The sequence below is a fragment of the Oncorhynchus mykiss genome, chromosome 11 (assembly GCF_013265735.2).
Source record: "Oncorhynchus mykiss isolate Arlee chromosome 11, USDA_OmykA_1.1, whole genome shotgun sequence".
Taxonomy (NCBI): Eukaryota; Metazoa; Chordata; class Actinopteri; order Salmoniformes; family Salmonidae; genus Oncorhynchus; species Oncorhynchus mykiss.
Window position 1 is genome coordinate 79,977,995 of NC_048575.1, and position 25,504 is coordinate 80,003,498.

At 43.4% G+C, this 25,504-nt stretch overlaps 1 protein-coding gene across 3 annotated transcripts in view; it reads right to left on the reverse strand.

The window, feature by feature from the left end:
• The window catches only part of LOC110535133 (BMP-2-inducible protein kinase), a 103,896-nt gene extending 96,977 nt beyond the window's left edge, over positions 1 to 6,919 (reverse strand). For 2 of the 3 annotated variants that reach the window (XM_036936475.1, XM_036936474.1), the window contains exon 1: positions 5,551 to 6,919. In XM_036936475.1, the coding sequence (XP_036792370.1) occupies positions 5,551 to 5,689 (139 nt within the window). In that variant the 5' untranslated portion in view covers positions 5,690 to 6,919. The remainder of the gene's footprint in view (positions 1 to 5,550) is intronic. The other variant, XM_036936476.1, reaches the window with a different exon arrangement.
• Positions 6,920 to 25,504: the final 18,585 nt, after the last annotated feature.

Below are 25,504 nucleotides of genomic sequence, written 5' to 3' on the forward strand. Positions count from 1 at the left end.
CCCATGCTAGTTGATGACAATTCCAGTCATATTAGCAACCCATGTTAGTTGATGACAATCCTAGTCATATTAGCAACCCATGCTAGTTGATGACAATCCTAGTCATATTAGCAACCCATGCTAGTTGATGACAATCCTAGTCATATTAGCAACCCATGCTAGTTGATGACAATCCCAGTCATATGAGCAACCCATGCTAGTTGATGACAATCCCAGTCATATTAGCATCCCATGCTAGTTGATGACAATCCCAGGCATATTAGCATCCCATGCTAGTTGTTGCATCTTTAGATCTCCCCTCTTTGTAACAGATATTTTTCATCTCAGTCTCATGAAACCGCTGGCAATGGTGGGGTTTTTTTCTCTCAATCAATTGCATTACGGGACCAACATTTGCATGTGGCCTACCGGCTTGTTGCTGCACTTACGTGTATACATAATGTATCAACATTTGAATCTGAATGTTCTGATCTGTTCCACCAGCCTCATTGCTATTTAACACGTTTTGTATGTATCCTAGGCCTACTGGTTGTATAAATGTGGGATCTAATCGACCCACAACTGTCCCAGAGTCTGTTTGGAATAGAGTATTTCTTTCTCGACAAGCTGACCAATAGAATAGGTTACCTTTTTCTGCTAGTAGATTGAGTTAGGCTCGTGATTTTATTGTTCATTACTGGTCTTGTAGACTAAGGAAAAAAAAAGTGTGCACAGTTATTGTAAAATCTTCAATCTGCGCATCGGAATTCGTTAAGGACGCGCACGCCATTTTGCATCCTCGAGTTGACTGTTCTGTTAAAACGAATGACCATAATCTATATATGTGATTTTTGTCATTCTGAGCAGTGGCTGGATGCCCTAATCAAGTTACACACCCAGTGAATATGAATCCAGTACATTTCTGAAATATCCAGTAAATGAAAATACAATTTAACAGTGAAATGTCTGGTGCCTCATTTTCCTGAAACACTGGTGTGTGTGTGTTTGTGTGTGTTTCTGCTCATAACTAAATACAACCATTCTGTTGTGACTGATGCTTAGCACTGGCCAATGATGAGCAGAGTTGAAACGGCATGTTTTTTTTTTGCTGAACCTTCACACAAACATCCTAATTTGTACAATAAAAAGATATTGACTTGACCACTCAGACACATGTGAGTATTTTTCCAAATGTCAAAAGAAAAGCCAATCAATTAAAAATGCACTGAAAAATAAGTTGGGAGCTTTAGTGCACTGAAAAGGATGGTCAAAAAGCTAGGATACCTCCCAGGTTACTCACATAATTCACATTACTTCCTCCTATAACATTTTGTGCAGAGCAGACCACATTCTCTGTTAAGTTGGGCTTTGAGGGAATCTCATGCTTTTCATTAAACTGGCACAGCTGGAGTATGGGGGGGGGCAAAAGAGAGGGAGTGAGAGAAGAGCGAGAGAGAGAAGAGAGAGAGAAATGGGGTAGAGATAAAGATAGGAGAAAAGGAGAGAGGGGGTGAGAGAAGAACGAGAGAGAGAAGAGAGAGAGAGAAGAGAGAGAGAGAGAAGAGAGAAATGGGGTAGAGATAAAGATAGGAGAAAAGGAGAGAGGGGGTGAGAGAAGAGCGGGAGAGAGAAGAGAGAGAGAGAAGAGAGAGAGAAATGGGGTAGAGATAAAGATAGGAGAAAAGGAGAGAGGGGGTGAGAGAAGAACGAGAGAGAGAAGAGAGAGAGAAGAGAGAGAGAGAGAAGAGAGAAATGGGGTAGAGATAAAGATAGGAGAAAAGGAGAGAGGGGGTGGCGAGATGAGCCTCCCTCTGAGGAACATTCCATGATTCATTGAGTTGTTTTCCTGAGACAGAAAGAGAGCAAAGTCACACCAGCAACGACCCTTTGACAGACACCACCCGGCTGCAAGCAGGGCAGCCGGTCTTAAGAGGGGGCCAGAGAGAGGCGAGCATTCAGATTAGCCAAAGCGTCTCTGCCCTTGCTTTGTGTCCTCAACTCCTCGGTGGAACGCCAACTAGCCCGAGGCCCCATTCCAATACCTTCACAATGCTGAATGCTGAAGTCACAGGGCGACTAGCCTGAGGCCCCATTCCAATACCTTCACAATGCTGAAGTCACAGGGCGACTAGCCCGAGGCCCCATTCCAATACCTTCACAATGCTGAAGTCACAGGGCGACTAGCCCGAGGCCCCATTCCAATACCTTCACAATGCTGAAGTCACAGGGCGACTAGCCTGAGGCCCCATTCCAATACCTTCACAATGCTGAATGCTGAAGTCACAGGGCGACTAGCCTGAGGCCCCATTCCAATACCTTCACAATGCTGAAGTCACAGGGCGACTAGCCTGAGGCCCCATTCCAATACCTTCACAATGCTGAAGTCACAGGGCGACTAGCCCGAGGCCCCATTCCAATACCTTCACAATGCTGAAGTCACAGGGCGACTAGCCTGAGGCCCCATTCCAATACCTTCACAATGCTGAAGTCACAGGGCGACTAGCCTGAGGCCCCATTCCAATACCTTTACAATGCTGAAGTCACAGGGCGACTAGCCTGAGGCCCCATTCCAATACCTTCACAATGCTGAAGTCACAGGGCGACTAGCCTGAGGCCCCATTCCAATACCTTCACAATGCTGAAGTCACAGGGCGACTAGCCTGAGGCCCCATTCCAATACCTTTACAATGCTGAAGTCACAGGGCGACTAGCCCGAGGCCCCATTCCAATACCTTCACAATGCTGAAGTCACAGGGCGACTAGCCCGAGGCCCCATTCCAATACCTTCACAATGCTGAAGTCACAGGGCGACTAGCCTGAGGCCCCATTCCAATACCTTCACAATGCTGAAGTCACAGGGCGACTAGCCTGAGGCCCCATTCCAATACCTTCACAATGCTGAAGTCACAGGGCGACTAGCCTGAGGCCCCATTCCAATACCTTCACAATGCTGAAGTCACAGGGCGACTAGCCTGAGGCCCCATTCCAATACCTTCACAATGCTGAAGTCACAGGGCGACTAGCCTGAGGCCCCATTCCAATACCTTTACAATGCTGACGTCACAGGGCGACTAGCCTGAGGCCCCATTCCAATACCTTTACAATGCTGAAGTCACAGGGCGACTAGCCTGAGGCCCCATTCCAATACCTTTACAATGCTGAAGTCACAGGGTGACTAGCCTGAGGCCCCATTCCAATACCTTTACAATGCTGAAGTCACAGGGCGACTAGCCTGAGGCCCCATTCTAAGTCCCAGGGTGAACCTCAGTAATATTTACTTGATTCCTCACATTTCCCTTTTCGTCTCCTTCTCAAAGAACATTAGAGCAGAAGACTGGAAGTTCCTTTCCTTGGATTTCCCCCCGACAATGTTTTTTTTGAGAAGGATGATGCTAGGAATCAAGGAAATACAGTTGAGATTCGCCCATGGTTTCCACTTCCTTGTTCTTGCCGTGTTGGATCCGTGGTTTCCTCTAGAGAAGAATGAGGATTTCCTTGATGGTTTCCTGAAGGAAAGAATGAATGAATGGTGCTTGTTTAAACCACCGAACTTCACACTCTGCTTCTTAAATGAAGATTTCAGTCACTTCATGTGATTACATTCTGACACTGGGCTTACAGCCTCTTCTGTAAAAGAGTGGTGTTTTATTCCAGTAGGATCACAGTGATTCAGAACTCCATCGCCCGTGGTGATTCAGAACTCCATCGCCCGTGGTGATTCAGAACTCCATCGCCCGTGGTGATTCAGAACTCCATCGCCCGTGGTGATTCAGAACTCCATCGCCCGTGGTGATTCAGATCAGTTGATATTTTTTTCCATAGTGTGAATAGTGTAGTTTGTGTCCAATGGGTTGAGGCTGGGTGCCATCGTGATCGTCCTTAAGTCAGTAATACACCCTATTACCTATGTAGTGCACTACTTTTGACCGTGGTCCATAGGGCTCTGGTCAAAAGTAGTGCACTATGTAGGGAAGAGGATGACATTTGGAATGCAAAAAGTGTTTCTGAGACAAAGACAAAGGAAGTTGCATAACATTGGATATATCCTGCTGCACTGTCTACGGGTGTCAGTGTAAAGCATCTTCGTTAAGCCATACTTCAAAACCAATGTTGTTTATTAAGCGCTATTCTAGAAGGATCATTAGGCTACAGAGCTTTTACGGGGAATGTAGGGCCCTATAAATCACGGAATACAGACATTAAAACCGAATTCAACAAAGCTGAAAAATTCAAATGTGAAAAATTGTGGGAAAAAAAAACAGACACCTGGAAAAAATAAATAAATGGAGTATGGGAGAAAAAAACTAAACAGAATCAGGCATCATGACAGTGTACTGCAGTCAGCGTCTGTGTGATAATGGCGGAGGTGCATGACAGACCTGGGGAAGGGAAAGCAGTCCCTCAAGAGGAAAAAATAAATAAAAAGAAGAGCTTCCTCATTTGCTCCTCACTTCCCTAATTCTAAACGGTGGGGTCCTTTCCAGACCACGTCAGATGACGTCTGAACATGTTCCTAGCAGTCATCCTTGCTTCCTACGTCCTAGTTCTGGCCTAAAATTCCTCACCTCCCTCTCAAAGCACATTGGAAAAGGTCAGTAAAAGGGGGGGACCTTGTATCCGTTTGAGAGGGAGACTGGCAAACACAGCATACTTTCCTGTGCCCAGACAGCCTCCGCTTTAAAATAAGGAGTGGTAGAACAGGTTAAGTTAGTCAGTGACTTGTTGACATGCGAGATCAGGACACCTGTATAATTAGGGAGCAGGTTATAGGCAATATCAGGGCTGGAGGGCCTAGTGTCAGTGGGTTTTTAGTTTCTCCTTTCAATGAATCCCTAGACAACCAGGTGAGGGGAGTTCTGTAGTAATTAGTTACCGTAATTCATCAATCAAGTACACGGGAGGAGTGAAACCCCACTGTCACTCGGCCCTCCGTGGAACGAGTTTGACACGTGGGCTAGATGCTACCTCAACAGAGTTTGTGAGCTGGTGATAGGTCATTCAGCAGGCCGTGAGCCTTTTCCCTGTTAAAGTCAAGTGAGGACTACCGAAATGCAGAGAGAGACAGGGAAATTAGTGAGACAGTACAGGGGCGTGTCCAGTATGCAAACAGTGTGGAAAGTCGCAGATGCAAATACACAATATAGAACAATGCCACCGACATTTTGCACTGTTTAGGCTCTATTATAATTCTGACATACTGTACTGTAATTGTCAATGTAATAATCACTGCCACCCCTTACTTGGCCCCAGAGTGGCGCAGCAGTCTAAGGCACTGCATTTCAGTGCTACAGGAGTCACTACAGACTCTGGTTCGATTCCAGGCTGTATCACAACCGGCCGTGATTGGGAGTCCCATAGGGTGGCACACACAATTGGCCCAGCGTCATCCAGGTTTGGGTTTGACCGTCATTGTAAATAAGACTAGCATAGTTAAAAGGTTAAATAAATAACACATTTTAAAAAAGAATAACAGCCAGTGGAAGGTACTGTGTATTTACTCGTTTGTTATGCAATGTATGTACTGTATGTGCAATAGCCTTACTAAGCATACATAAGCCCATAGAGACATACCTTCAGCTATGAGTTCTTCCACGGTGACTTGAAACCGGCCCACGCCGAACACTTTCCCGAAGTAGTTGCTGAGTCCGGAGCCGGACCCCCCTCCCAGCCCGCCACTCTCAGACTTCGGCATTCGGGAGAACTTCTTCATTCTGGCTTCCTTTTGACCTCCAAATGCAGTCTTTTTTTGGAGGGGCAGCCGATATGAACTTCAATCAATCAATGTAAGATTGCTCTGTCCCCTTTTTTGCTATATACTTATCCCAACTCGTTTCTTGTCCTGCATACTCTTCGGAAAGGACTTCGCTTACAACTTGAATGACATGACACAGCAAGGCGTAGCTATCAGAGGAAATGTTGCTATTTTTTCCCCACTAGTTCGCACGGTTAGTTAACAGCGGTGTCTCAAGAATAAGACAAAATGTTATTTTTTTTTTTGTTTGTTTTAGTTTCGACGTTGAAACGAGCTCAACGCTGCTGGCTAACCGAGTCAGATGTAATGATATCAACGGGATAGCTACTGTGGCTAACTAGCTAGCACACATACATGCAGGCGTTGCTGCACCCGACAGTCTACAGACATTTAGCAGACGCTTCAAAAAACCCGAGTCCAACAAGGTATGATACACACCACCAAGCATATGGGACTCTACCCGGTGCTGAACACGGTCTGTGGCTTCGTCTCGCTAATAGTAGCCACGATTTGTCTTGACTGCCCCTTTGTCAGACTATTGTCGAAGAGACACCACCAACACTTCTTTCCACTATCTCAGCCCCCGACTTCTCCACGGCACTTGGTTGGTGGTTTGCTCGCGGACCGTCTTCACTAACGTTAGCTTGTAGCCACCACCTCGACAGGGGAATAACCACAGTGCAAATAAATGTCGCGTCCGATTCAGTTGTATTTGTGTCTTCGTCCCCAGCCCCTCGGTAAAACTTCCGACTCTCAGCAGCACTGTGTGGTTTTAGGTTTTGTTATTTCCCAATCAGACAGTAGACAACCTAACCCAGCGTTGTCCGTCACCCTCCTATTGTTATGATTGGTGGTGTACGGAGCTCAGAGACGTACAGGGCGCCTCTGTGATGGGGCGGCGTGAATGACAGTCTGCACCGTCTCACCTTTCCTCTGTTAGGTTGAGGGAGAAACACACAAAACAGCTTCAAAAACGAGTGAGAATGGATGATTTGTGACTGATAATATTTCTTATCAAGTAGATAGTGATCCTCGTTGGGAAAATGTCTACATGTAGGTTACGCATTTGAAACATGCCTTTCTCATCTTATTTGACAAATGTTTTTTTGTATGATTCCTTCAACACGATGTCAGAGTTTGATTATATAAACTGGACAGATAAAGTGGTTTTCTAATGGTTTCCTCATGCCAGTCCAAATCACATGAGAATGGGGGGGTAATTCCTTGTTTTGAGGAAGTGACTTGGCATGACTCTTATTGGCTGCGTTCAGATTTTTTCTCTCACTAATTGGTCTTTTGACCAATGAGATCAGCTCTGAAAAAAAAGATCTGATGATCTGGAAAGATCTGATGTGATTGGTCAAGACCAATTAGTGGAAATAATAATTGGGCTGCCTGTCTAAACGCAGCCATTGACATCACATTAGGCTACAATAAATCATATCAAATTGTATTTGTCACATGCGCTGAATACAACAAGTGTAGTAGACGTTACCGTGAAATGCTTGCTTACAAGCCCTTAACCAACAATGCATTTTTTTTTTAAAGAAAATGTTTGCAAAAAAACATTTTTTTTAACAAGGCTATATACAGGGGGTACCAGTATCGAGTCAATGTACGGGGCTACATGTTAGTCCAGGTAATTGAGGTAATACATGTAGGTAAGGGTAAAGTGACTATGCATAATTAAATTTAAAAAAAACAGTAGCAGAGTAGCAGCAGTGTAAAAAAAGGGGGTCAATGCAAATAGTCTGGGTAGCCATTTGATTAGCTGTTCAGCAGTCATGGCTTGGAGGTAGAAGCTGTTAAGGAACCTCTTGGACCTAGACTTGGTGCTCCGGTACCGCTTGCCGTGCGGTAGCAGAGAGAACAGTCTATGACTCGGGTGTCTGGAGTCTTTGACAATTTTTAGGGCCTTCCTCTGACACCGCCTGGTATAGAGGTTATGGATGGCAGGAAGCTTGGTCCCAGTGATGTACTGGGCCTTACGCACTACTCTCTGTAGCACATTGCGATCGGATGCCGAACAGTTGCCATACCAAATGGTGATGCAACTAGTCAGGATGCTCTCGATGGTGCAGCTGTAGAGCGTTTTGAGGATCCGAGGACCCATGCCAAATATTTTCTGTCTGCTGGGGGGGGAATAGGCTACATATGGTTACTTTAGTAGGTTACTTATGTTCATTGTACTGTATTTGTACAATGAATAACAAAACAACAGTTGACCCCTTGGATTTTATTTAGGATCCCCGTTAGTCGACACTAATAGTGACAGCTAGTTTTACTGGGGACCGACACATAATGACAAAGACATTACTGACAAAAATACAATTGACAAACATTCAAAAACATTAGAATGTTGACATTCCACACTCATACAGAGCATTCAGAAAGTATTCAGACCCCTTGACTTTTTCCACATTTTGTTACGTTACAGTTTCTGTTAGCCTAGGCTACTGTTTCTGTTAGCCTAGGCTACTGTTTCTGTTAGACTAGGCTACTGTTTCTGTTAGACTAGGCTACTGTTTCTGTTAGACTAGGCTACTGTTTCTGTTAGCCTAGGCTACTGTTTCTGTTAGCCTAGGCTACTGTTTCTGTTAGACTAGGCTACTGTTTCTGTTAGCCTGGGCTACTGTTTCTGTTAGCCTAGACTACTGTTTCTGTTAGACTAGGCTAATGGTTCTGTTAGACTGGGCTAATGTTTCTGTTTAGACTGGGCTACTGTTTCTGTTAGCCTAGGCTACTGTTTCTGTTAGACTAGGCTACTGTTTCTGTTAGACTAGGCTACTGTTTCTGTTAGACTGGGCTACTGTTTCTGTTAGCCTAAGCTACTGTTTCTGTTAGCCTAGGCTACTGTTTCTGTTAGACTGGGCTACTGTTTCTGTTAGACTGGGCTACTGTTTCTGTTAGACTGGGCTACTGTTTCTGTTAGACTGGGCTACTGTTTCTGTTAGACTGGGCTACTGTTTCTGTTAGACTGGGCTACTGTTTCTGTTAGCCTGGGCTACTTACAGACCCACATAACAAGTTAAATATTATTTTCTGAGGTGACCTATTTACAAAGTGATGTTAATTGATTGATCATAATAGTCAGGTCATTGGGTAGTTTAGGCCAGTGGTTTAGAATTAGAGGGTGTACATGGCAGAGATATCGATGAGATGAGGAGGAGGTAACTTAACTACTCTACCATGTCTGGACCGTGAGGAGGGATCCCGTTCCACACTAGGCCCACTGCCACATATAGTGTCTCAGAGGAGGGTCTCTGTGTCTCTCTGTCTATTGACGCAGTTATTGTTCTGTGTTGTGGAATGATATTCATTTTTTTATTTAACCTTTATTAAACTAGGCAAGTCAGTTAAGAACAAATTCTTATTTACAATGACGGTCTACACCTGTCAAACCTGGACGACGCTGGGCCAATGGTGCGCCGACCCTATGGGACTCCCAATCACTGCCGGTTGTGATACAGCCTGGATATGCTGTTGACGTTTTAGGCTACTACTGGGCTATAGGATGAAAGGGAAGCTGTCTATGTATGTCATGGTCCTACTAAACCCACTATCTAACCCAGAGAGAATGGTATTAGGGGAATGGATCCAATAACAATCCACTTAACGGCATGCTTGCTCGAGAGAATACACACACACTCTGGTGTGACAGGGAGGGAGCTGTGTACGTGTGAGGATAGAGATGTGGGTTAGCAGGTCTTCTCCACCTCTCCTCTGAGCAGAGATGGAGAGGAGTGAAGGATGCTGGGTGATTACATGGCTCGGATGAGGATCTGTCTCTCTGCCTTCCTCCACTTCAATAAGCTCTAACTTGTGTGTGTGTGTGCGTGTGTGTGTGTGTGTGTGTGTGCGTGTGTGTGTGTGCGTGTGCGTGTGTGCGTGTGCGTGTGTGTGTGTGTGCCTAACCTACTCTCCTCATCACACTAATATAATATCTGCAATTTAGCAGACACTTTTATCTTTTCATCCAAAGCGACTTGCGGTCGTGTATGGTTGGTCCCAGGAATCGAACCCACTACCCTGCAATGATCAGCACCATGAACTCCAAAAGGCCTAGGTCTCTCATCTAATCAGCGTTTTAAGGAATTGAACATGTTTAGAGTATAACAACCACACACAGTACAATAACAGTAGATTGCAGTAGGACTGAGAGAGAGAGAGAGAGAGAGAGAGAGAGGCAGAGAGAGAGAGAGAGAGAGAGAGAGAGCAGTTTGAACATATAGGAATGTTGGAGACTGCCGCTTAGACATCTGAGAATTGGAATATGACAGGGCCCTAGTAGTCGTTGGGTGTATATCAACTGTTGTGCTTTTAATAGCTCCGTGGGTTTACGGCATAGTGCTAGCAGCATCAGAAGGTCTTCTGTCCGTGGGTTTACGGCATAGTGCTAGCAGCATCAGAGGGTCTTCTGTCCGTGGGTTTACGGCATAGTGCTAGCAGCATCAGAGGGTCTTCTGTCCGTGGGTTTACGGCATAGTGCTAGCAGCATCAGAGGGTCTTCTGTCCGTGGGTTTACGGCATAGTGCTAGCAGCATCAGAGGGTCTTCTGTCCGTGGGTTTACGGCATAGTGCTAGCAGCATCAGAGGGTCTTCTGTCCGTGGGTTTACGGCATAGTGCTAGCAGCATCAGAGGGTCTTCTGTCCGTGGGTTTACGGCATAGTGCTAGCAGCATCAGAGTGTCTTCTGTCCGTGGGTTTACGGCATAGTGCTAGCAGCATCAGAGGGTCTTCTGTCCGTGGGTTTACGGCATAGTGCTAGCAGCATCAGAGGGTCTTCTGTCCGTGGGTTTACGGCATAGTGCTAGCAGCATCAGAGGGTCTTCTGTCCGTGGGTTTACGGCATAGTGCTAGCAGCATCAGAGGGTCTTCTGTCCGTGGGTTTACGGCATAGTGCTAGCAGCATCAGAGGGTCTTCTGTCCGTGGGTTTACGGCATAGTGCTAGCAGCATCAGAGGGTCTTCTGTCCGTGGGTTTACGGCATAGTGCTAGCAGCATCAGAGGGTCTTCTGTCCGTGGGTTTACGGCATAGTGCTAGCAGCATCAGAGGGTCTTCTGTCCGTGGGTTTACGGCATAGTGCTAGCAGCATCAGAGGGTCTTCTGCCCTAGAACATGGAATAACTGCACCCTATTATTGTGAGAGGGGAGGAAAAAAAAGCTATATAGGCCAAAACTAGGGTTGCAAAATGACAGGTAATTTACCAAAGTTTTTAACATAATCTATGTCAATCTATGGAAATGTAAGTAAATTATTACTTGAATATGCCTATGCACGACATTCATTCAAAGGATGAGATAACCTTCCATTATTGAAGTGTAGATTCCCATGACAGTATTTCACCTTGCTTCTCCAAGCAGTCTGTAGACTACATTGGTAATGTCATTAAAGAAAGGGCTTTGGGCAGAGGTTGATATTTCCTGCTGGCATCAACCACTCCCTTCCTGCAGTGGAGGTCGACATGTTTGTTGTTGATGTTGTTGCACCCTCTCGCTCATAATGTCAATAAAATAGTTACAAATCTGTAATTTTATTTAATTGGCTAGTAGGCTTAGGCTATAACAGCTAAAAATGAGGCAATAATAGGCTACCTTTTTAGAATATATTCACCTCTGACTGGAACAGATACAATATTTAAGGTAAGATACTTCCCTATCAAAACAGAAGACGTTGAAAATAAAGATTTTCTGTTGAAGATATAAAAAAAACTTTGAAATTATGAATTTTGTGCTCACTGGGTTACTGTAAATGGCCAAGGTGAAACATGTATAATTCAACCATGTGTCCATTGATTGAATTCACAGTTGGTGTACGCTGTACAGATTCCTCTACCCACTACCCCTCTATTTCTCTCTATCCCCCCCACTCTCCCCCTCCCTCTCTCCCCCTCCCTCTCTCCCCCTCCCTCTATCCCACTCCCTCTCTCCCACTCAGTCTCTATCCCCCTCCCTCTCTATCCCCTCCCTCTCTATCCCCTCCCTCTCTATCCCCTCCCTCTCTATCCCCCTCCCTCTCTCCCCCTCCCTCTCTCCCCCTCCCTCTCTCTCCCCCTCCCTCTCAATCTTTCCCCTTCTCAAGGCCATCTGACATCACAGAGGAGCATCATTAAACACAGTAAATGAGCTGCGTAGATCTTTATACCTGCACTTCCCTAATGGCAGAATCAGACCTCTCTCTCTCTCTCTCATCCATTGGCAGTGGTAGGCAGAGGAGCTACAGCTAGTTGAAGGACAACCGTGAAAGACCCCCTCCCTCACGTTCCCTGAAAAGAGCTTGATTTCCTTGTGCTGGTTCTTCTAAGTCTAAGACAATGTGGCATGTGGCCACCTGCTGGACATAAAATGAAGTCGTTCAAACTGACTAGACCGTAACATTGAAAATGTAAATTCGGGACAATGAAATCATAATGTACGTTATGTTTGGTATGTGTTGTCTTTTACGGGTCAAAAAGGATCTGCCACTATGTTTAACAGCAGAGTAACCCCCCTAAATTATATTTTTTTCAACTTGAAATTTGATGACTTTTCCTAGAGTGACCTCAACATTAGAAAAAGTGAAACATTGCCTTTGTTCATATTTCCATGAAAGCTGGACACCACCAGGGGACAAAGATTGTCTTAGGGTCATTTTTGACCCAGCAGATATAAAATAATTTACACACCACAAAAAAAACACAAAGACACACACATGCACACACACACGGAGAAATTGAGATTATGTGTGCTACGGATTGAACCCAGACAAAACTAAAACGTTCCTGTGCATGTGCCAAACATCAACTATCTGAGCAGCTAACCGATCGCTGCAGCTGTACATAGTCCATCAGTAAATAGCCCACCCAATTTTACCTACCTCATCCCCATACTGTTTTTATTTATTTACTTTTCTGCTCTTTTGCACACCAATATCTCTACCTGTACATGACCATCTGATCATTTATCACTCCAGTGTTAATCTGCAAAATTGTAATTATTCGCCTACCTCCTCATGCCTTTTGCACACAATGTATATAGACTCTCTTTTTTTCTACTGTGTTATTGACTTGTTAATTGTTTACTCCATGTGTAACTCTGTGTTGTCTGTTCACACTGCTATGCTTTATCTTGGCCAGGTCGCAGTTGCAAATGAGAACTTGTTCTCAACTGGCCTACCTGGTTAAATAAAGGTGAAATAAAAAATTTAATTTTAATTTAATAAAAAAATCCCCCCCCCCCCCCCCCCCCCCCACACACAGACGACACACACACACACACACACACAACACAAGTTCACAGACAAAATAAAAACAATTTCAGACAAAATAAACATTTCTTGAAAGCATTGTTTACTATTGGGGAATGCAGTCAGAGGCTATAAAGGTGCTGCAGATGACAGTCCCTTCTCTCTTTTACTGAAGCCAACGAGGGCACGTTTCAGTGCCCAACAGGTCGTAGATCTGATTTTTTTCAGATGTCCTGGAGGAACAAGTGAACAATGATTTAGAAGAGGAGTAGGTATCTGAAGAAGAAGACAGGGAAAAATACAACCCAGAGCACAATGCATCAAAGGTAGAGTATTCTGCCTATATCGAGCATTTGTGTGAGTAGAATGATTAGGGGCACAGAAGTCACTGGAATTGTGTAATCCAACCAAATTCAAAGTTCAGGCATAGAAGTAATAGATTGGCTTAGTCCACTATAATCCAAAGCAATATTGGATCCCAGGGCCCACAAGACATGCAGTTGCCCATGCCCAGGACATCGCCTCAACATTCTACATGCCCATCACAGCATTAACCCTAGCCTAGCTATCATTATCCAGCTAGCTAACGTTAGCCACCTAGCAACCTCACTAGAATTTGTAACATATTGCACATTTTGCAAATGTGTAACATTTAGTACGAATTGCAATTTGTAACATATAACAAATTTGCTAATGGTCACCCACAAATGAATACATACCATACCAAACGTAACATATCATACTAAATGGAGTGCCCGGATTTACAAACCCTCAAATCAAAGTTAATTTGTCACGTGCGCCGAATACAACAGGTATAAACCTTACAGTGAAATGCTGAATACAACAGGTATAAACCTTACAGTTAAATGCTTACTTACAGGCTCTAACCAATGGTGCCAAAAAATAGATATTAGTGATTTTAGTGATGTTATATATATGCAGGCCTCAGCCACTACCCTGAGAGCACTTGATTCAGTGTATCATGCAGCTCTCAGGTTCATTACAAATCAGAAACGTCTAACACATCATTGTGATCTCTACAGCGCTGTTGGCTGGTTGTCATTGACCTTGCGTAGGCTTAAACACTGGTATACACTGATTTATAAGGCCATGTTGGGTAAAATGCCATTTTATCTTGGTTCTTTTGTAGTCAGGTCGGCAAATAAATATAAATTACGGTCCCATTCTCATTTGCTTCTAACAGTACCAAAAATTAGAACAGGTCATGGTAGAAATAGTTTTAGTTACTTAGCTCCTGGAATTCTCTCCTGAACATTTTAAAATGTGATGATCTAGTTTCGTCGGTGGAGTTTAAACACTTGATCGATGTATATCATAGAAGAGTGGAATTGTTTTTAGGCCAGCTGTTTTTAGTCAAGACTTTCGTGTTTTTAATGTAAAATGTTTTTGTTGTACTGTATGTGTGTTTACAGTTTTGTTTAATGTTGTGTATGTAAGTTGTTTTGTCTGAAACGTTGTTCCCCCTGCTGCTATTGGACCAGGTCTCTCTTGGAAAAGAGATGTTATCTCAATGAGAAAACCCTGGATAAAAAAAGGTAAAATTACAAATGAAAACATAGTTTGCAAGCCCTGCACATCCGACGAGCGTCGGAGCCTGTATACTACGATTTAATCTTAGTTCTGTATTGAATCTTTACCTGTTTGATTGTTTCGTCTGAGGGCATAGCAGGATTTCTTATAAGCGTCCGGATTAGTGTCCACCTCCTTGAAAGCGGCAGCTCTAGCCTTTAGCTCAGTGCAGATGTTGCCTGTAATCCATTGCTTCTGTGGGGAGGACGTTGTCATCGATGCACTTATTGATGAAGCCGGTGACTGAGGTGGTGTACTCCTCAATGCCATTGGATGAATCCCAGAACATATTCCAGTCTGTGCTAGCAAAACAGTCCTGTAGCGTAGCATCCGCGTCATCTGACCACTTCCGTATTGAGCGAGTCCCTGGTACTTCCTGCTGTAGTTTTTGCTTATAAGCAGGAATCAGGCGGATAGAATTATGGTCAGATTTGCCAAATGGAGGGCGAGGGAGAGCTTTGTATGCATCTCTGTGTGTGGAGTAAAGGTGGTCTAGAGTTTTTCCACTGGTTGCACATGCCTGGTAGAAATGAGGTAAAACTGATTTAAGTTTGCCTGCATTAAAGTCCCCGGCCACTAGGAGCGCCACTTCTGGATGAGCATTTTCTTGTTTGCTGATGGCCTCATACAGCTCATTGAGTGTGGTCTTAGTGCCAGCATTGGTATACGATGGTAAATAGACAGCTACGAAAAATATAGATGAAAACTCTCTTGGTATAGTAGATAGTGTGGTCTACAGCTTATCATGAGGTACTCTACTTCAGGCGAGCAATGCCACGAGACTTCCTTAATATTTGACATTGCGCACCAGCTGTTATTGACAAATAGACGCACACCACCACCCCTCGTCTTACCGGACATAGCTGTTCTGTCCTGCTGATGCACGGAAAACCCAGCCAACTGTATATTATCCGTGTATATTATTGTTGTTCAGCCACGACTCGGTGAAACATAAGATATTACAGTTTTTTAATGTCCCGTTGGTAGGATAGTCTCAAATGGAGCTCATCCAGTTTATTCTCCAGTAATTGCACGTTGGCCATAGAACGGATGAATTCGCTGACGAATTCTTACAAGGCACCCCATTCTGCACCCCCTGTACCTCCGTCTTTTCTTCATGTGAATGGGCCTGGTCTCGGAGAAACAGGGCAGCCAAAAGTTTTGAGAATGACACAAATATTAATTTTCACCATGTCTGCTGCCTCAGTTTGTGTGATGGCAATTTGCATATAATCCAGAATGTTATGAAGAGTGATGAGATGAATTGCAATTAATTGCAAAGTCTCTCTTTGCCATGCAAATGAACTGAATCCCCCAAAAACATTTCCACTGCATTTCAGCCCTGCCACAAAAGGACCAGCTGACATCATGTCAGTGATTCTCTCATTAACACAGGTGTGAGTGTTGACGAGGACAAGGCTGGAGATCACTTGGAATCATTGTTCTTCCTCTGTCAACCATGGTTACCTGCAAGGAAACATGTGCTGTCATCATTGCTTTGCACAAAAAGGGCTTCACAGGCAAGGATACTGCTGCCAGTAAGATTGCACATAAATCAAACATTTATCGGATCATCAAGAACTTCAAGGAGAGCGGTTCAATTGTTGTGAAGAAGGCTTCAGGGCGCCCAAGAAAGTCCAGCAAGCGCCAGGACCATCTCCTAAAGTTGATTCAGCTGCGGGATCAGGGCACCACCAGTACAGAGCTTGCTCAGGAATGGCAGCAGGCAGGTGCGAGTGTATCTGCACGCACAGTGAGGCGAGAAGGGCAGCAAAGAAGCCACTTCTCTCAAGGAAAAAAATCAGGGACAGACTGATATTATGCAAAAGGGACAGGGATTGGACTGCTGAGGACTGGGGTAAAGTCATTTTCAAAGATGGATCCCCTTTCCGATTGTTTGGGGCATCCGGAAAAAAGCTTGTCCGAAGAAGACAAGGTGAGCGCTACCAACAGTCCTGTGTCATGCCAACAGTGAAGCATCCTGAGACCATTCATGTGTGGGCTCACTCACAATTTTGCCTAAGAACACAGCCATGAATAAAGAATGGTACCAACACATCCTCCGAGTGCAACTTCTCCCAACCACCCAGGAACAGTTTGGTGACAAACAATGCCTTTTCTAGCATGATAGAGCACCTTGCCATAAGGCAAAAGTGATAACTAAGTGGCTCGGGGAAAAAAACATTGTTATTTTGGGTCCATTTTGGGAAACTCCCCAGACCTTAATCCCATTGAGAATTTGTGGTCAATCCTCAAATTCCAAGCATTGATTATGCAATTATGGGCTACCATCAGTCAGGATGTGGCCCAGAAGTTAATTGACAGCATGCCAGGGCAGATTGCAGAGGTCTTGAAAAAGAAGGGTCAACACTGTAAATAGTGACTCTTTGCATCAACTTCATGTAATTGTCAATAAAAGCCTTTGAGACTTATGAAATGCTTGTAATTATACTTCAGTATTCCATAGTAACATCTGACAAAAATATCTAAAGACACTGAAGCAGCAAATTTTGTGAAAATTAATATTTGTGTCATTCTCAAAACTTTTGACCACGACACGATATTCTTCGCATCGGACTCATTAAAGAAATGTTTTTTGTCAAGTTCGAAGTGAGTAATCGCTGTTCTGATATCCAGAAGCTGTTTTCGGTCACTTACAAAATAAGTTACAAAGAACGTGAAAAAACATATAGAGCACAGTTGGTTAGGAGCTCGTAAAACAGCAGCCAGTCCCTCCGGTGCCATTTTTCACTCTCAACACATTCACTCGCAACACACCATGTGTAGCCGATGTGAAATTGCTAGCTAGTTAGCGGTGGTGCACGCTAGTGGTGTTTCAATCGGTGACGTCACTTGCTCTGAGACCTTGAAGTAGTGGTTCCCCTTGCTCTGCAAGGGCCGTGGCTTTTGTGGAGCGATGGGTAATGATGCTTCGAGGGTGACTGTTGACGTGTGCAGAGCATCCCTGGTTCACGCCCAGTTCGGGGCGAGGGGATGGACGTAAAGTCTATGCTGTTACACATGGGCCAGAAAAAGTTGAATACATCGGCCATGCTGTCAATCCAGCATGACTTCTGCCGCGTTCAAAACAATTGGAAACATGTAACTGGGAAATCTCAGACTTCAGTGAGTTCAAGACAACTGGGACCTCAACATTCTTTAGCTCAGACTAGGAAAATACGTTTTGAATGGTCCTTCAACTCGGAATTCCAAGTCGGATATAGGGCCTCTTACTAGTGCTCCAACCTGAAGACCACTGACGTCATGATTTGACCTTGTTTTTTTATGAGTTCCCAGTTGTCTTGAAAGCCCCATAAATACAGAGAATGCCAGACTTTGATGATAAAGTTTAATGACAAAATTTGCCCACAAGAAGGACCACCGCACCACCTTCCTGTTCAAGTGAGCACAACAAGGTGAGTCCATAGATGTCTTGTAAATTATATAATATGCCAGGAAGATATGTATACGGTAGCTAAGAAAGCACTCCTAAATGTATTTTGTGTAGTAAGCTGTTATTAGCCCATGTGACTCACCCTAATAATTTGGTCACTTTCACCTTCATAACTTAATTTTAAAGAAATGTAATCATTGAATGTTGTAAGAGCTTTCATTGTCTGCTTATATGCCCCCTTTATTTTTCCTACGGTTCTGACTTGGTGTACCGGGAGGATACTGTAAGAACAACTCATGTTCTCAATTCTGTCACTGTACATTTCAAAAGTGCTGAACAAATAGTTACAGTATATGTCTGTCCAAGCTTGCTCACTAATGTCACCTAGCTCGCTAATTAATGTCTTAATCGAAATTACAGATTGCCTCTTATCCGCTCTTCGTTCCCTTATGCCATAGTTTGTACATCTCAATTGTCAGTAGAAACCACATTTGTTAAAGTAAGTCAGCCATATCAGCTATGTTTTTTAAAAAGGCAGTAAATGAGGCTGAATGAACTGTTTCGCTGCAAGACAAGGCTCCACTGATAGGCCGGTGTAGCAGTGTTAAGGATACACTCTATGGTGCTGAAAAGAAAGCTCTGCTGTTGGGACAGATTTCTGTAGGGCCTAACAGTTTGTGGGCACCATTTGTCACCTTTATAGTGCAATGAATGTATTCTTTAGTGTTGTGGAGTGGCTTTGCTGGCATTAATATGACAATAAATAAATAAAATAGTTAGATATTTTATTATAGTAAATAGTAGTAAAATAGTATAGTAAAATGCCCAAAATAGTAAAATGCCCAAACAAGATTTACATACAAAAATCGCCACTGCCATGCGCCATCTGTTAAAACCTCTTTGGTCTGCAATCCCGTTAACGGGATGATATGACAACAGCCAGTGAAAGTGCAGGGCGCCAAATTCAAAACAACAGAAATCTCATGATTAAAATTCCTCAGACATACATGTATCTTATATCGTTTTAAAGGTAATCTTGTTGTTAATCCAACCACAGTGTCCGATTTCAAATATGCTTTTCAGCGAAAGCACCACAAACGATTATGTTAGGTCTTCCAGCCAAAGATAGGAGTCACAAAAAGCACAAATAGAGATAAAATGAATCACTAACCTTTGATGATCTTCATCAGATGACACTCACAGGACTTCATGTTACACAATATATGTATGTTTTGTTTGATAAAGTTCAAAAATCTGAGTTTACATTGGCGCGGTACGTTCCAAAAACATCCAATGATTTTGCATAGCCACATCAATTCAACAGAAATACTCATCATAAATGTAGATGATAATACAAGTTATACACATGGAATTATAGATATACCTCTCCTTAATGCAACCGCTGTGTCAGATTTTTTTAAACTTTACGGAAAAAGCAAACCATGCAATAATCTGAGACGGCGCTCAGAAATATAATAAAATTAGCCGCCATTTTGGAGTCAACATAAACCACAAATTACATGATAAATATTCACTTACCTTTGATGATCTTCATCAGAATGCATTCCCAGGAATCCCAGGTCCACAATAAATTATTGATTTGTTCGATAATGTCGCGTTTGGTACACCTATCCAAACGCTGGTGCTGGTCGACCATATCGTCGGACAAAAACTTTAAAAAATTATATTACAGGTCGAAGAAACATTTCAAACTAAGTACTGAATCAATCATTGGGATGTTTTTATCATAAATCTTCAATAAAGTTCCAACCGGAGAATTCCTTTGTGTCTTGAGGAGGAACGGAACGCAGGAAGATATCATGTGACCTGGAACTGGCTCTCTGCCAGTAGTCTGACTTATTCCCCTCTTATTCAGTCCCACAACACAGTAGAAGCCTCATTCAAATTTCTATAGACGGTTGACATCTAGTGGAAGCCCTAGGAAGTGAATCTTCATTCATATCCCAAGGGGATTTCAATAGGGAATGGGATGAAAATAATCCAACCTCAGATTTCTCACTTCCTGTTTGGATTTCTTCTCAGGTTTTTGCCTGCCATATGAGTTCTGTTATACTCACAGACATCATTCAAACAGTTTTAGAAACTTCAGAGTGTTTTCTATCCAATACTAATAATATGCATATATTAGCAACTGAGACTGAGGAGCAGGCCGTTTACTCTGGGCACCTTTCATCCAAGCTACTCAATGGTGCCCCTGCAACCATAAGAAGTGAATGACTCCCCCAGTCAATGGAAGACCAATCACCATCTGTTAAAGACTCCCCCCAGTCAATAGAAGACCAATCACCATCTGTTAATGGCTCCCCAATAGAAGACCAATCACCATCTGTGAAAGACAATGGAAGACCAATCCCCATCTGTTAATGACTCCCCCAGTCAATGCAAGACCAATCCCCATCTGTTGACTCCCCCAGTCAATGGAAGACCAATCCCCATCTGTTAATGACTCCCCCAGTCAATGCAAGACCAATCCCCATCTGTTAATGACTCCCCCAGTCAATGGAAGACCAATCCCCATCTGTTAATGACTCCCCCCAGTCTGTCAATGGAAGACCAATCCCCATCTGTTAATGACTCCCCCTGTCAATAGAAGACCAATCACCATCTGTTAAAGACTCCCCCCAGTCAATGGAAGACCAATCCCCATCTGTTAATGACTCCCCCAGTCAATGGAAGACCAATCACCATCTGTTAATGACTCCCCCCAGTCAATAGAAGACCAATCACCATCTGGGAAACTCCCCTGGTAGTGGGTCTTGACACCATAGGAGCGGCAGATAGTCTAGTTAGAGTGTTGGGACAGTAACTGAAAGGTTGCTGGATGGAATCCCTGAGCTGACAAGGTTAAAATCTGTCGTTCTGCCCCTGAACGAGGCAGTTAACCCCACTTTTCCCCGGTATGCTGTCCTTGTAAATAAGAATTTGTTCTTAACTGACTTGTGTAGTTAAATAAAGGTAAAATAATTTATTTAATTTTATTTTTATTTTAACCATTCTCCTCAGCCTAACAACCTGGCCATTGGCATCTTTATGTGTGTCTACTTCCTGAATCATCAAACATCACAACATTTATCAATGATGAGGTAAGGTTTCAAATCCGATTTTAAGAAGAGAACTAGGAGGGGCTTCCTACTTTGCAACTTGGCCAGATAGTGACGACTCTCTTGATTGACATAATGAGGATATGATATAAAAAATCAAACATTGACATATTTCACCTTTATTTCACCTTTATTTAACTAGGTAAGTCAGTTAAGAACAAATTCTTATTTACAATGACGGCCTACACCGGCCAAACCCGGACGACGCTGGGCCATTTGTGTGCCGCCCTATGGGACTCCCAATCACGGCCGGTTGTGATACAGCCTGGAATCAAACCAGGGTGTCTGTAGTGACGCCTCTAGCACTGAGATGCAGTGCTTTGGAGCCCTGATATGATAGGATATTATACAATTGACATGATGAGAATATGATTGGATATGGATAGAGATGATTTTGCAACAGTGATAGTGTACAACACAGGGATATGTTTAAAGAATGTCCAAATTGTCCTAATGATGATGTTATATAATTGCCTAGAACAGATTGAGTGAGTGGAATAGAGTAGAATAGAATGTTCTGAAGAGTTCACATTGTTTAAATTATTAAAGGTGTGATTATATTTGAGGTTTCGCTTAAGTAAGCATATCACGTTTCTTTTTAATATAAATTGAAATGTTCAGAGTTGGTATCCTTGATGCCGTTAGTAAATAAAACAAGACGCTTGCTGTCAGAAATAATGGGCTTCCTCCTTTGATTAACTACTTTCGAGTCAGCTTGTATGGCCAAAGAGTGGCTTGGGCTATTCTTCTAGAAAACGAATAATTTTCTCACTGATGATGAACACTCAGAACAATGAACAGCGGGCAGTTCAGCACAAGTGCCGCTGAAGGGTCCGTCGGTTACTACCGAACTGCGGGAGAGAATGCGGGAAAGAAAATGCGTCTCCAAGGCAACTGAATTAGGAAGTATTTCAGCGGGTGAAATGAATGGTAGACTAAATAGGCCTATAAATGTAATCAGTAACTGATTCCACCGCTGAGGAGGAGGAGGAGGAGGAGAAGAAGAAGGATGATGACGATAGCGGTGACGATGATAAAGACAAAAGTGATGATGATGATGATGATGATAATAATAAAACATACATTTAGATTAAATACATGCCTGCTGAAAACATCCATTCTCTCTCTGTAATGACATTAAGGGGGAAGCATCTGTTGTCTCTCCTGTCATTGAGCGCACCTGTAACATCAAGGCCAGACTGAGGCTGAGGGTCAGGGTGTGAGGAAGAGAGGCGAATGGGAGTGGGATGCGGTTCTATAATCAAATCCCTCTCTTCCGCGGTTCAGTCAGGTTGATTCATAAGGAATTGCCCGCGAGCAACGGAGGGCTTTCTGGGTTGATCTCATTCTGATAGCCAATCAGGACCACTTTATCGTCGTGTAATTTTACAACAAAGATGGCAAGAACAAAAATGGTAGCCTCTAGTCTAGTAGGTCTAGACAATGATAGACTAATTGTAATAGCATATTAATAATAATAATAACCTCATAATAACATGCATAATTGATTCGTCAACATGTTATTGCTTAGTAATAATACGAATACATAGTCTATTTTGTTTTCTATCCCAAACCATTCGATTTTCCTTTTTACTAGTCGAAGTTGAAAAGCTGAAATAATATATTTTGGCATCAGGTAATTCAGGTTCACTTGGTGCAGAGTGAGATTATTTTTGGGCTACAATAAAACATACAAAATCGAAAAATACAAAATCAATTAAATGTGCAAAATCGAATTATTATTGCAGAGCATTTTCAATTGTCTCTAAGTATCCCCTGCTGATCAAATTAAATGTTATTTGTCACATGCTCAGGTGTAGTAGACCTTACAGTGAAATGTTATTTGTCACATGCTTAGGTGTAGTAGACCTTACAGTGAAATGCTATTTGTCACATGCTCAGGTGTAGTAGACCTTACAGTGAAATGTTATTAGTCACATGCTCAGCTGTAGTAGACTTTACAGTGAAATGCTTACTTACAAGCCTTTAACCAACAATGCATTTTTAATAAATAAATAAATAGATAAGTAATCAATAAGAAAGAAAAGTAACAAATAATTAAAGAGCAGCAGTAAAATAACAGTAGCGGGGCTTTTTACAGGGGGGGGTACTGGTTAGTCTAGGTAATTGAGGTAATATGCACATGTAGGTAGAGGTAAACTGACTATGCATAGATAATAACTGAGAGTAGCAGCGGTGTAAAAGGGAGGGGGGCAGTACAAATAGTCTGGGAAGCCCAATAGTCTGGGAAGCCATTTGACTAGATGTTCAGGAGTCTTATGGCTTGGGGAGTAGAATCTGTTTAGAAGCCTCTTGGACCTAGAGTCGGTGCTCCGGTACCGCTTGCCATGCGGTAGCAGAGAGAACAGTCTATGACTAGGGTGGCTGGAGTCTTAGACAATTTTCAGGGCCTTCCTCTGACACCGCCTGGTATAGAGGTCCTGGATGGCAGGAAGCTTGGCCCCAGTGATGTCCTGGGCCGTACACACTACCCTCTGTAGTGGCTTGCGGTCGGAGGCCGAGCAGTTGCCCTACCAGGCGGCGATGCAACCAGTCATGCTCTCGATGGTGCAGCTGTAGAACATTTTGAGGATCTGAGGACCCATGCCAAATATTTTCAGTCTCCTGAGGGGGAATAGGTTTTGTCGTGCCCTCTTCACTACTGTCTTAGTGTGCTTGGACCATGATAGTTTGTTGGTGATGTGTTGTTACCTACCCTTACCACCTGGGGGCGGCCCATCAGGAAGTCCAGGATCCAGTTGCAGAGGGAGGTGTTTAGTCCCAGGGTCCTTAGCTTAGTGATGAGCTTTGAGGTCACTATGGTGTTGAACGCTGAGCTGTAGTCAATGAATAGCATTCTCACATAAGTGTTCCCTTTGTCCAGGTGTGAAAGGGCAGTGTGGAGTGCAATAGAGATTGCATCATTTGTGAATCTGTTGGGGCGGTATGCAAATTGGAGTGGGTCTAGGGTTTCTGGGATAATGGTGTTGATGTGAGCCATGACCAGCCTTTCAAAGCACTTCATGGCTAAAGACATGAATGCTACGGGTCGGTAGTCATTTAGGCAGGTTACCTTAGTGTTCTTGCAACACAACATGACAACACAGCATGGTAGCAACACAACATGACAACAACATGGCAGCAACACAACATGACAACAACATGGTAGCAACACATGACAACAACATGGTAGCAACACAACATGACAACAACATGGTAGCAACACAACATGACAACAACATGGTAGCAACACAACATGACAACAACATGGTAGCAACACAACATGACAACAACATGGTAGCAACATGCTAACAACAATACATCACGCAAAGCAGTCACAACTGTCAGTAAGAGTGTCCATGATTGAGTCTTTAAATGAAGAGATGGAGAAAAAAACTATAACCGTGCCAAGACCATTAAAACTTTGGGTGCGTTCGTAAATTCGCTCTGGCTATATACTCCGATTTCAGAGCACTCTCGTCTGAGTGTAACAGATAATAACTGATGAATTTACGGACGCTCAACACCAGTTAAATATGGCCGGTGTAAGTAAACGTTGGCACAAAAAAAAAAGGCGTATTTAAATTGTTGCCAGCGGGACAGTTACAGTCACCAACGCTCTAGATAACATGAAAACAGCCTGAAAACAGCCTAAAAACAGCCTGGCGGGCGTAAAATTGTCAGTATGAGGTGTTATCTTATTAAAAATAAATAGGTGTTCTCTTATTTGTGTCTGGAAATAGCTAGCCAACATTAGCCAGTTAACTTGGGTGCTTGACTGCTGTTGTGAGGTCAGAACACTTCAGTGTGCGTCTCTGAACGCTCTGAATTTACCGAACGCCCAGAGCGCACTCTGAGCGCACTCTGGCGCTCCAGATTGAATTTATGAACACACCCTTTGCTGCGTTTGGCTCTGTTGATTCTTTAGGTCACTGTAGCAGTTCATGTCGTTCTCCAGGGAAACCAGGTCACTGTGTTAGTTCTTGTCAGTCTCCAGGGCAACCAGGACGCGTCTACTGCTAGTGACTGAGAAACACGTTTCTGTCCACCAATGGCCAGCCGGGGAACAGGCTTCCCGCTCCATCAACCGCCCCTGCGCGTATTTGTACGAGGCACAGAGAACAGGCACAGGTGCACATTCAGCCACAGTGAGTTGAAGGGTAACAAGTTACTACTACCAGACAGTAAAGTTTTCACCTGAATTATTTCAGTTATATGGACTTGAAGTTAAAGAGATATTCTAATTTTAAAGTTAATACCGAGGACAGTTGTGTGTTGTTGTGGTCTAATACCCGTCGTCGAATTCACCTGCTGCTGTTGTAGTGTGTTGTTGTCTAATACCGTCAGCAATAAAGTCATGTAAACTAATGTCTTTCTGACTGGCAGGATAACATCACGAGGAGATTGCTGGGGGATTTCAAGACGAAGAGGAGACATTGCT